We start from the raw sequence: 13459 nt of genomic DNA, 5'->3' as shown, positions 1-13459 counted from the left end.
ATCCAGCTTATCTTTAGGTTCAGTTGTTTCTACTTCCAGTAATCTCAGTCTTGTCATCACGCTGCTTTGCATTATAATCTTGATGTGTCTTATGAACTGAGCAGGTTTTAGGAGCAAACAGGGTGATGTCCTGCAGCCCCTCAATGAGGAAGCCGTGCAACTTGTCTGCCACGGTTAGAAACGGAGAAAAAGAAACGGATGTATTTGAGTCATGTATATTCAATATGCTATTTCAAAAAAAGTTCATATTGAACAAAATGAGACTAGGTAGATAGCCTGTGATGTAATGGACAATACAGGCACCAGGTGTATAAAGTGATGGCAAGCCATAGGTTATTTGCCTAAGGAATTATCTGGGAATTCACTGACACTTACTGAACAGTTGCAACAGCATTATAGGTGATTGTCTACTTATGTTAACCCATTCTATCCCGTTACCAAAAGAATAGGACTAGTATTGAGAAGTCTTTGGTATATGGCAGTGTTCAGCTCTAGCAATGGAAACTGCAAAGATAAAGTACCTTGTTGCAGATACACCACAGCTAATTTACCTGTCAACAGAGTAATCTCAAAGCAAAATAGTAGTAGAATTATTCTGCAGTTAAGTATCTGTTTACAGAGTCAGTTTCATTAAACAGCTGGGTATTAATCTGACTTTCTGTGGAACTAAGTTGTTTTTTTCCTATATTAAATCTACCTAAACTTTCAAAATAAATTTATCCATTCACAAGTTAAAAAACAGGAAAAATAAAAAATTCAGTGTAGCAATAAAATGTAACTAACCCAAGTTACTTTAAGGTGATGAGTGGCTGCCATTTTTGGCACTTTATAAACATTGTTATCCCCAAATAATGGAACCATACATCTCATGCCCTTGACCTTCATAACTTTACTGTGTCTGTAGAAATGCTGAATATTCATTTTAAAAAAAAAAAAAAAAGCTACTGTAGTTGACATCATAACATTGCTCTTCTAATGCTTTGGAAAGATTAATGACTTAAGCGTGTGTGTGTGTGTTTCTTGGCAGTTAATGAAGATGCTTTTTGAATGTCCTGATGAACGAGTTGACCTGGAACTTATTTCTTTCTGTATTAACCTTGCTGCAAACAAAAGAAATGTACAACTTATCTGTGAAGGTAAGCATACTGAAATCTTACTGTTTTCTTGGAGATCACAATGCTTTTTTTTTTATATATATATATATATATACACACACACATATATATATACACACACACACTTATATATAAATTATGTATATTTGAGTTATTTATGCATTTATATATGTATATGTATTTTAAAAAAATAAAATGCACATGTTTGGGTAATGTTTGCAAGCAAATGGTCATATCCTCCCCAAAATTGGTCTTGGTGGCAGGAGTGACACTGAGTAGCCACATATGCCCACGTCTCTCATACGTGCATGTAGATCTGTAAAACACACTGATGACATTACTCTGGGAAACTATGGCTGTATGGAGAGATCAAGATTTTGTTCTACCTGGTGCCTAAAATCCATCTTCAGCTAATTGATGTTTTACTTGTCAGTACCAAATTAATAGCACAGTAATGTCATTCAGTTGCATCTTTCCATTAGTTTTTTTTAAATTGAGCATCTTTTGGATTCTAGTAGTTTGTTACATGGTATAGATGGGTTCTGCATTTCATTCAGTAGCTCTCTAGATTGCTTTGCAAGTTTCACTATTTTCATACTAGCAGTTTTAAGTGGAACATTATTATTCTAATTTTCACTTGCGCTCAAAATTTTCACTGTGAACTACTGTAATAAATTGCTAGACTTTAAAAAGGACGACTACAATCAATGGATTCTGTGGCCAGCAATTCCACTTTAAAATTGTCTGCATAGCTCTCTAGAAGGGGGAGCAGGGAGATCCAATTTTATGTTAAAGGTAGAGATTAAATTCAAGCTAGTAGCACTTATTAGATAGGCAAGGTGATCTTTTGGAAACATAATGGTAACAGTGGACTTGTCCTGTGCAATCAAGTATTTCAAATCTGTGTATGTCTGTTATGTGTATTCCCATGTAATGGTCTACATGACTGGTAAATAATCTTGTAAAACCATAGGAATGTATTTATTCCATGGAGTGGGGAGAGAAGTCTACGAGCTAGTACCACCAGCTGTGCTGCATCTCCACTGATGCTGAGATAATGGTTCAGATCTAGAATCTTTCTTGGTCTGAATAAATAACTAAGCACACCTGAAGCATTTAGTTATTTATCTGACTTTAAGTGTCCCACCAGTACATATGGCCATAGTAGTTGTTTTAGAGAAGCTATAGAATTTATACAGAGCAGGTCTTGTCTTGTCTTTTCAACTTAAACTTGGAAGAAGAAATAGTTCCTGTCTAGATTCTTCACTTGTTCCTTTTAAACTTTTAAAAGTTAAAGGTGTGGGGTTTTGTGTGTGGTGGTGGTTTTTTTGATCGGCCAGTACTTTCCTAATTTTTTTATTTGGAGGATTTTCGAAGTGTCTGTTTCTTTCCAGGAAACGGTTTGAAAATGTTAATGAAGCGGGCTTTAAAATTTAAGGACCCGTTGTTAATGAAGATGATCAGGAATATTTCACAGCATGATGGGCCAACTAAAAGCCTGTTTATTGTAAGTACTATCTATTACCTAATGTGGTCTCTGAGTCCTCCTACTGGAAAAGACTGGCTTTGAAGAGCTCCTGTGTTTTGTCTTTACAGGGTGTCCAGTTTAAGTTTTCTTGGCTGTCATGGGTTGATTTATGTTTTGTTTTATAAGGCTATCTCAGTTGGTATATCAGGGTTTGGATCCCTCACTACAGGGAAAACAGGTTTTAAGCTGTATCCAGTAAGTCCCTGTTCCAAAACAAACAAACAAAAACAAGCAAACAAAAAAACCAACTGCTGGTGTGCACATCATAACAATTAACAGTTATCCTAAATGTCTGTTTTTAGAGCTAGAGGGCAAAATAAAGTGTTTTTTTTTTTCACTGTGCCAAGTAGTTTGTATAACTAGATATTCTTAAATTTTGAATACTTAATATTCAGTTAACATTGTAAAGCTGCCCTTTCGAAAGAAGGGGGGGAAACACGACATCCTAATTGTGCAAATTTTAAACATACTGTTCAAATGAAGATTCAATATCAAATTGTCTTTAAAGCAGTATGGAATTAGTAAGTAGAATCCATGACTCCCCTGTTAAAGTCCCCTGAAAATCTTGTTGTTACTTGTCAAAATCTTTAGGAAGAGGACTCCATTACTGTGACTAATGCAATATGGTGTTTGCCATCTTCTTTCCCTTATTTTCTAACAGCTTTCTCAAACTGTGTGTATAGTAGCTACTTTTGGAACATCTGAACAAATGATCCACGTCTCTTGAAAGTGAAAGGATGGAGAGGAAGAATGCTGAAATGTTTTCTTGGATCATTCTTCAACTGAAATTGAAACTGCCTTATTAGCCCTCATTTCAGGAGAAAAGTCTCCTTAGCTTTATTTTGAGAACTAGTTTTGATTTGACCAAGTTGTGAGTACTTCAGAACTCCAGATTATTCACCTGTAATGTTTGTTGCTGTATTTTCTTTAGGATTATGTTGGTGATTTAGCAGCTCAAATATCAAATGATGAAGAAGAGGAATTTGTGATTGAATGCCTGGGAACACTTGCAAATTTGACCTTACCAGATCTGGACTGGGAACTTGTGCTGAAAGAGTACAAACTGGTTCCATACCTCAAGGATAAACTAAAACCAGGTCTGTACAAAGAAGTTTGGTTAGTCTTTCAGAGTAGAGTCTCTCAAAGAATACTTAGAGTGCTCTTTCAGAGTAGATTCTGTTTACCTTTATAACTTGTGATTGTCTGGGGAAACATAACACTGAAGAACAGAATCGTATCTACAGGAAAATATACAACTGCCAAAAGATTAAGAATTTCTAAGAGGTAATACTTCTGCCTTCTGACTTACCAGGTTCTGCAGAAGATGACCTCGTTTTAGAAGTGGTGATAATGATTGGAACAGTTTCTATGGATGACTCTTGCGCTGCTCTGCTGGCTAAATCTGGAATCATTCCTGCGCTCATTGAGCTTCTAAATGGTATATTGCCATGTTTGACTTTAGGTCTTGTTTATCAGAGAAGTTTAGTTGACATAGCTATACTGTAACTGAATGCACCATTCATTTTCTCTTGCAAGGCATGGGTAGCTGTTTTGTATATGAAAGGAGGAAGAATTACTCTGTTATTGATAGAGAGATACTGACTAGTGGTCTAATAGATTTAATTTTTCCCACACCTCCACAACTCTTGCTGCAATCTGTGGTCTTTCTACTTGACTGGAGCAGGGAAGAAAACACTCTTTTTGTGTTGTCGGGAGATGAAATCTCACGCATATCACTGAACTGTCTAGCTGACATGTAAGAGCTGGGCTTTCTCTAAGCATCAAGAGCTTCTAGTTGTGAGATCTGAAATTGCTTTTTTTTTCCTTGTGAAGATGATGAGTTTGTCTGCCAGATCATCTATGTATTTTATCAGATGGTCTTCCACCAAGCCACCAGAGATGTCATTATCAAGGAAACCCGTATCTTTTTAAAGATTAAACATCTAGAATTATAGTACTTAATTTGCCATCACTGATGTTTGGCCTATATTTCTCTTGCATAAACCTTCTGATCTCAGAGGTTTCTTTGTTAAATGGTTTATTTCAGCTGAAGAAAAAATCCAAGCAGTGTAGGCATGTAGAGGGACTGCAAGATTAATAGCAGAGATTAAAAGTTAGTTTGCTTTGAAACAGGGAGGGGGTTAGGATGGACCAGATGACCTATTAGTTACTATCCAGTCTGAATTATTGTATGAATTTGTTTTAAAATCATAGTCAAAATCATAGTCCATAGAAAAACTTACACAGAGCATAGACAAACTTCTTGCACTGCACCATTATGCGTATATGTTGCGTAGTCTGAAGTTATGTGGATTAAAATACTTTAATAGCATTCTTTCTTACATCAGTTTAGACAACATCAATAATGCCTGCTCTGTATTTTTTGTCCACCTAATTGTTCTTTGAATTTTATGTTTGGCATAAGTCTCCCAACTCTTTCCACTATGGAGACTTTGATTTCTGTTCCTGGCTTTCCTCTTTCTCCTTTTTTCACCTGTCTGATGACTGAATTGTTCCTCAGTTTCCTCATGTCATGGATCTATTCAATTTTTTTTGTATGGCACTTATAACTCTTATTCAGTCTTTACCACTTATTCTTTCAATCACTGCTGATGTTGAACTTATTCAGATGATCCAAAAACTGTGGAAAGAGACACTAGCTGTCTTTGTGGGCCTTAACTGAATGTTACATTTTATTGAAACATGAAGAATAGGTTGAATGGAGCCCTTGTAGGGATAGCAGATTAGTGATTACGTTGCTAACAGTGCAAGAACTACTTCTTAATGTCCTTTTTCCTTTGAGCTCTGTGAAATATCTGAGAAACCATTTGGGATGTTGTTCTTTGTCTCCTATTTGGACTCCTAGGTGGCTAGCTTTAAAAAAAAAAAAAAAAAAAATTTGCATCTCTTTTTATATCTGTAATGATAAAGCACAAACATTTGAATAATGCTTTTCTCTTTCAAATTGAACAAGACTAGTATTAGTGCTATCGTTTGCACAATAGATTATCTTCAATATTTTTGAGACACATATATTGGAAATCTTTTTTTAAAACAAGAAAACTCTCTGAAGGTTGCAAAGGTAACACTCTCAAAAGATTAAACCATTCCACAGAATCTATGCCTTTTGGACTAACTGTTAGGTGCATATATTTCCTTTAACAGATCAGAATGTATTTTCTTTGTAAGGGGCATGTTATTTTCCTTCAGCAATTTTGAAGAATATTTGGGTATCTTAAAATGTGATTTAAAAAGAAAAAAAGTGGTTGGGGGAGGGCTGCTGAACTTCACATGTGTTGGAAAATCCCTAACTACATTTCTTAATGAAATTTGCAGTTGGAAGATCCCCGGGCTGTGAAAAAAATAGCTTTTATCCTTAACGGTTTCTTTCCAGAGGCTCCAGCATATCTTATAGACCTGATGCATGATAAAAATGCTGAGATTCGCAAAGTTTGTGACAACACTCTGGATATTATAGCGGTAGGTCTGATTTTTTTTTTTTAATCATCTATCCTTAAAGAACCTCTTTACATGAGATAATTCTAAAATAACTAAGTACCAATAACTTGCAAATTGAGAATATTTTTCATGTGCAACTTTCTAATCACATAGGTAAAGGGTGAATTTTCATGGGACAATGACAATCATTAATCTAGGCTGTGTACCAAACTTCCAAAAACTGCATATATACTTTGAAAATTCATACCAGTTAGCTTTATGCTACAGACGCTTTCAAAGAGTGCTTTTATAATTAAACAAATTAATCACATTGCATAAGTATGTTAAGCTTTCACTATTTCTTAATTCTTCAAACAAATGGCTCTCGTTACCCAGCAGCTTTTATTCAGCTTTTCTACATTGCCTGATGCCAGTATTTGTTTCAAAAAGAAAATATGGGCGGCGATCCTAAAGCAGGCTGTTTTCTGCTAGTGAAACAGTCAGTATAATATTTAACTTTTTAATATTGTCTTCAACTCTTGGATAGGTTTCCTTTAGCTACATGGCTTAGTTTGTCCAACTATTCATTGATCACGATAAACTGTTGGAACAGTTGTCTTGTACTAAACTGCTAATTTGGAAAAAAGAAAGAATATTAAATTATGAAGTGCTATTGCTTTATCAGCTCTCATAGCATTTATAGCATGTATAATCTGCTTCTGGGGATCCTTGACTCTAGAAGCATTAATATTTTTCTGTGGTGTTCTTCAATGAAGTAAAGACATTGTGAAACTGATTCCACTTAAAAGTTGCATTTCATTGTTAAAATTCCTCCTGGCCTGTTTAATTGGCTTGACTTCTCTTGACAAAAGAAATTTCAGTATTTTGTAGTGTCTTAGGATTGTACAGACTGTATATCCTTTTGGATGTAGAGTAGCTGTCGTGAAATTAAATCTTATAGCCAAAGAGAACTTAACTATGAGTCAAGAGCAGTATCTTTGACTACCTTAATGCTTTTCCTACCATCTACTTAGTTTCTTCTTCAGTTGAATTATGCATATTGCAGTTTGTTCTCTGAAAGGTTTAATATAGTGTAAGACCTAACTTATGCTGCACAATAGTATAGTCTATTTTGTCTTTTTCTGTTACACTCATTAGTAATGCCTTCTAACTTAATATTAATCTAAAAAAAGAAGTAAAATGACATAACATTTTCTGTGTTGGAATTCTTTTTATCTGGCTGTTTTTGCTTCATGGAGGTATGGAATGAAAATTGTGCTCCATATCAAGAGTTGCCGTTGACATTCATTAAGGGCAAGATTTCAACTATGGTGAATTTGCACTTAGTACTTATTTATCATGGGCATTATGTTCAGCTTACCAAGATCAATTTTTTCCAGGGACATCTCCAGTGGAAACAGTAGAAAGACTTTTATCTTCTGGGAGAGGCCGGACGATCTGAGTCCTTCCAATGCTTGTTTCATCTTGGGGCCAGTGCAATTTCCAAGTGTCTCAGGCGTTGATTTGTTCATATGGGGGAGCTTTACAACGTGATACATAGTAATATCTGTAGTTTTCAGTAGTTACTGAAAAATTATGTTAGTAATATTATTAAGCAACACTTATTTTTATAAAATCTAGAAGAATAAATACATTAAGATATAGCTTCATATTCAATATTAACATCTGAGTAAAATGTACTTGGCTTTTTCTTCCTTCCTAAAAAGAGGTAATCTTTATGCTAGCCGTGAGTAAATGAGGAGTGCTATAATAATGGATGGGAAAGGCTTCTCGACTTGCAAGAAGCATTGGACAGGACTTCTAGGGCCTTGAGGAAGAATAAAAGGGGGAAATGATGTGGTACTACTGTTATTGGGAATAGGGGAGAAGATATCAAGCACATACTGAGAGTAGTTTGTGAGGTGGTAAATTATTTTTTTCTTTGGTTGTGGAGCAGTGCCACACTTAGAATGGTGTTCACTGGTAAGTTAGGAGAGTTCCCTTTCTGAGAAGGTCTTTTCAGCTGTATTATCTAGCTGTTGGGTTATAAGTTGTATAAACCATAACTAACACCATGCCCCTGTGGGGAACGGGAAGCACAATATGCCCTCTTTTCTGGAAGACAGAGAGAACCACTAATTGATTGCTTTCTCAGCAATGTTGTAAGCTGGTTGCACATTGTCTCCCAGTACCAAAAATCACAGGCGAAAAAGGCAACACGTTCTAGATGGTGATGGAAGAAAACATGAAACAGTAAGTTATCAGAATCTCAGATCTTGACTGGTGTTTTGCCATTCAGCTCAGAGGATATGGTAAAGCAGCCTCTAAACACTGAGGTTCTTGGTTTTGTGGCGATTTTACACAACCAGTGCCTTCTGAGACAGTCTCTGAGATTGGTGAAACTTTTTATCTGTGCTAAACTCGCAACAAGAAAAACTTAAGTTTTCAGTCTTGTTGTTCCATACATGCTGACAGGATTAGTTCTTCTGATGATGGAAATCAGAAACTAGATGTTGGAGAAAAGAGATTTGAAAGTAATTTCTTCTCAGGGAGACAAATGCTTCTTTCACTCATCAATAAGCCCTATAAAGTGTGATTGAAATAACACTGAAGAAAATCAGATGCCTTATAAGCCTTAGGGGAGATACGCTTTCTGTAGTAAAGTAATTGTCACAGAAATTGTGGAAATGTTACACTAGTGATGATTTGTTTAATATAGCTTGGCTGGACTCTGCCATTGATGAACTGAAACAGATGTGCTGTTTTAGCATAGTATGTACTGGGGAGTCTCGGATTTGCACTGGTAGATGCGAGATATCCCTTTTGTCGAAAAAAAAGCCTGCGTTGATAATTTAGGAATGCTTCAGTCTCGTGTCATGTGCCAAGTCTTGACACCAAGCAGCTAGTTTAGTGTACTTGTACACCTGAAGTGGGATAGGTCACATGGCTCAGCTGAAAGTGTGGAGTGAACAGCTGGTGTAGGAGCCTTAAGCAAATGAAGTTCCCTTTTCCTCTGACTCAGAAGCCTGAACACCTGCAACTCAAAGCTTGTGGAAATAAATGTCAGCTTACTCAAGGTGGTTTTACTCTGTTCACCTTGGACAATATTACCAAGAGCTGAGGGGATTATTTATCTCTCAGGTTGCTCATCCTTTTTCTGATCCTACCTCAGTCTTACAGCAGTTAAATGATTTTCCTCATTTATTCAAAGGATATTTAATTAACCATAACCAGATCCTTGGACTGTGTAGCCTGAGACTTTCCCCTCCCCCATTTCCCCCCATTTTCTTATTCAGTGTTTTTACAGCTTTGAATCCAGGCCTGCTATACCATCTTGTTTCCCTTATGATCAAGAGTGGATTATTATGCTTCCTGCAGAAGCAAAACGTCTTCTAGATAGCTACAGCATTGTCCATGTGATTTAGGAAGGATCTCATGCCTAAGGTGTTTTTCCAGCTCTTGTTTTTTGCCCCAAGGATTTGTAACGAATGCCAAACAACGTTTGCCTTATATGGAAGGCTGTGTTAATGAACGGCTTGCATCTTTCCCTGTTAGCTGAGTGCCCTGACACAAATCCTCCTTGTTGGGAAGGAATGTGCTGTGAATCCTCAGTGCTCTGGGATTTGGGGCCAGCTGTGGAAGATGTTGGCCAGCTCTCTTAGAATCAAGGAAGAGCAGACCACAAGGATTTGGTGGAGACTTTATTTGAATAGGCAGCATACTCTGAAAAATAGATAACCTTTGACTCCAGCTTGGTGTCCTCTTTCCATGAAGAGTGCTGTAGTCACTCCAGGAAAAAAGGTTCTCCCTTCACTTGTCAAGACTCCCCCTTTCTGTGCTGTCTTTTGTTCCCCTGTTATCCTCTAACAATCATGAATACAGAGAAGTGGGCAGAAGAGCAGCTAGGGTGTGGGTCTGCAGGCTGAACTGTTGACATGTGTTTTTACTGATCAACTTCTGCATTATTAAATTTGTAATCAGTCTGCTTTGATGCTGGTAGCTTTTTGTGGCAAAGAGCATGCACCCAGGAGGAAAGGCTCTACCTAGACTAGAAGAATAACCACACTGCAGGCAGCATTAGATAGGGCAGGTGTGTCCCGATTGTTTTTGTCTTCACATAAACCTATCTTGGACAGATTTCCTTCTAGCATTGGTGCTTGCTCTTTGGAGTTGTGAGACTAGGAAGGTTAGCCAAACCACTGATCTCTGTTACTTTTGTAATAGCTTGCCAATGAATTGTATTCCTCCAAAGAAAAATAAAGTTTCTCTCTTTAGCTATTGACAATATAGGAACCCTGTGGATAGTGGGCATTTTATGTAGGCACCTAAATGTAGGGGGCATGAATGTTTACTCTTTTCTCTGCCTTGCCATTAGTTTCATATCACAGGTTTCTATTAGCTTCCCATCAGAATATATTTAGTGATGAACCTGGTTGTGAAGAAGTGACTGTGGGTTGCACAGGTGTAAGTGGTAGAAGGATTTTTTTGGCCTTGAATGAATTGCCCCCTGGTGGTACGTAGCCTAAGGTAGGTGTCATAGACACCTGCAGAAGGTGATCCATAACAGCTGTTTCTCTCCTTGGTTTATAGAGGCACATAGTTCAAATGACATGCCTAACTTTTGGATAGCTAGACAAGATAAATCTTTTCTTTCTTAATAAATGGTTAATTTAACCTTTCATGTAAACTGTGTGTTTTAGGAATGGTTAAATAATGAAGAATGTAACATATCACCAACTACAGCCTTGAACATAATGAGCATTCTACTTACTGTATAGCAGTTCTAGTTTAGTATGAGGAATCACATCAAATGAACCCTATTACAGACCCAATTAAAGGGCAACCACATTAAAGTGAAAAGGAAAATCTGTTTTTCATCAGCTGTGAGAGAACACAAAGCAGATCTGTGTAGCTCTATGTTATCCTATAGTGTGTTAATCAGATACAAGGTGTGACGGAAGCCAGTGACAAAGGGGACCCCTGATAGGGAACAGACATGCTCTGATAATAGGCCAGTTAACGCTTCATAATATTTCAATGGTTCAGTAGTAAACAAAGTTGGAAGTAGAACTTCAAAAAGGATGGCACATTCCTCGTAGAGTTGAACCATACATCTTCTATGACACTTTTGGATTTATGGAAACCGAATGTTAAAACCAGTGATGTCGGGGAGCTCCAAAGAGAATAAAATCAACCTTCAGGATTCCTTCTTTTATGTTTCTGAATATGCAATATTTGGGGGGAGAGGGCAGGGGGTTGGAGAATAGGCACATTCTGTCCACCTTCTTGTTCCCCCACCCACCTCTTTTCTGGTAGCCTAACATTTAAGAGGACTGAAGGGCACAAAGCTAAGTTTGCATCTCCATGATACTTAGTTTTCTGGTTTCATTTTTGCAGGAATTCCTTACTAAAGAAGGTGTGCTTCATGTGTTTAAAAAACAAAATCCAACAAAACCCAAAACAACCACACAAAATTAAAAAAAAAGTTTTTAATAGCTCAAAATATAATTACTGGAAGACTTGCTGTGTTTTAGGGAATTGTTTTTTGCTCTAAACTCCTTTAATTTGGTTTCTTTGTGCCTTTTGGCTGTAGTCCTGCATTTAAAGCTTTTCTTCCATTCTGATGTTATTCCATTAATCATTTACCCAGTGGTGTTTCTGCACATTTCTGTGGAAAATCTACAGGCATATTCCTGATCTAGCAGTACTTAAATGAACTTTTTTGTGCTGAGGTTATGTAAATCGTTCTAGATTATTGCAAATCATCCTTTTCTAGGATTGCTGCCAGAATGAAACTCTTTGACAAAACTGATCATTGATCTCATTCTGGTGCGGTCAGTTCTTTGTTCTTGTTGCTCATTCATAGTGAAATGCAAAGTAAACAAGGTAATGTAAAAGGGATTTGGCTTTCCCACAGATCACTCTAATTTGCTGTTTGTTAAATTTGTTTATTTTCCCCCACTTCTTGCAATCATGATTTCTGGGAATAGTTTTCTTAAGACTGCAGTATGATTTCTGGCAGTTACAAGGTGTTTCTCTAAAGCTTGCAAGTAATTCACAACTGCTGGAGGCTGACATAATAGATAGCCCACAGTTTAGCTCTGGCAGATGCAGCAAAGGAGATGTTTCCAAGATGCTGGTCAGATGTCATCACTGAAAGTCATGCCCTTTCATTTTTTTTATGGGTCATTTTATAAATCTCAGTGATGAGCTTGCTTTTTCCAGGGAAACTCTTGTTTTGCACTGTTATTTCTAGCCTTTCCTTTTAATCGAGAGTAGAAGTGGGGGGAAAAGATCAAGAGGCAGAAATAGCACGAGATGTTCTTTTTCCAAACAGTACGAGGCATAGGTGTGTGTTGTTTTTTGGTGTTTTGGGGGTGGTGTTTTGTTTTTTCTTTCTCCCTCCCTAAGGTTGCTGCATTACTGTATGGCTGACAGAAACCTGGAATTTTGCTTGAGGCCACTAGGCACTGAGAATATCTATGGATCCTACAGGTGATAGCTGCTCTGTGTATGGAAGTTATGCAGTAGACCAGGTTTTGAACAGGACCGCTTGTGTGCCAGGATGGTGCGGAGGGGAATTAAGAAGGTCTAGTAATTAGTGTTGATCAGAGGTGGAATTGGAGAAATTTAGAATAATGCCACAGACTGATCAGAGCCCCAAATCTGTAGGTACTTGCATGGAAGTCCCATCAAAAGGGAGTTTACATTCTGCTTTAAGCCAAGAGAAAAAAAACTGGCCATTTCTCCAAGTAAAACAAAGTTGAAAAACCCACTGCCATAGAATAAGGATTTGTGGTTGCAGAATGCGACATGATTCCCCATGAAATCTTGGATGCTCTAGATCCTCGTTAGCAATGTCAGAGAAGCCTCTGCCAGAATGACAGGGCCAGCTGGTTTTTGTGTTACCGACCAGTCAGAAGGGTGGAAAAGGCACAGGGTAGAGAGTGTTACCTGTGTCAGGTTAATAGCAGTGAAGACGAGGTAGGCTGAATATCAGTTTAAAAGCTCAAGTTCAGTCTATAGGGGTTTCAGAAGTTTAACCTGAGCTACTAAGCCAACTTACTCTGTCTTCACTGCTATTTTTTGACCTCTGGTTATAGACAGATCTACTTTTGCATGTCTAGCTGGAGCAGTTTAAGAAATTACCACTTCTGCAGCCAAGGCATTGTTACTAATTGTGTGAATACTCTTCATCCCCTTCAGGGCTAAGTAAAACAGATTTTAAAAACCTTAAACTACTCCAGCTAGATCTCCAAGGAAAGTCTGTCTACATCATGTGTTATCCAACATGAGAGTTAAGAAATTATTTTCAATTTTTCTCTCCTTTGTAGTTAGGTTAGAAGACAGTGAAGTGGGACCTGTTTCCCAAGGATAT

General features: G+C 37.4%; 1 protein-coding gene across 1 annotated transcript in view; it reads left to right on the top strand.

The window, feature by feature from the left end:
• Positions 1-13459, top strand: part of KIFAP3 (kinesin-associated protein 3) — a 65743-nt gene that overhangs the window by 27260 nt on the left and 25024 nt on the right. Inside the window, 6 exon segments of the mRNA XM_009587389.1 lie at positions 1028-1136; positions 2510-2622; positions 3575-3740; positions 3956-4081; positions 4432-4563; positions 6038-6123. Coding sequence (XP_009585684.1) covers positions 1028-1136; positions 2510-2622; positions 3575-3740; positions 3956-4081; positions 4432-4563; positions 6038-6123 — 732 coding nt within the window.

Source organism: Fulmarus glacialis, unplaced genomic scaffold (genome assembly GCF_000690835.1).
Source record: "Fulmarus glacialis isolate BGI_N327 unplaced genomic scaffold, ASM69083v1 scaffold6791, whole genome shotgun sequence".
NCBI classification, from domain to species: Eukaryota; Metazoa; Chordata; class Aves; order Procellariiformes; family Procellariidae; genus Fulmarus; species Fulmarus glacialis.
Note: the sequence above shows the minus strand (reverse complement) of the source record. Positions and strands in the feature narration are given on the sequence as shown.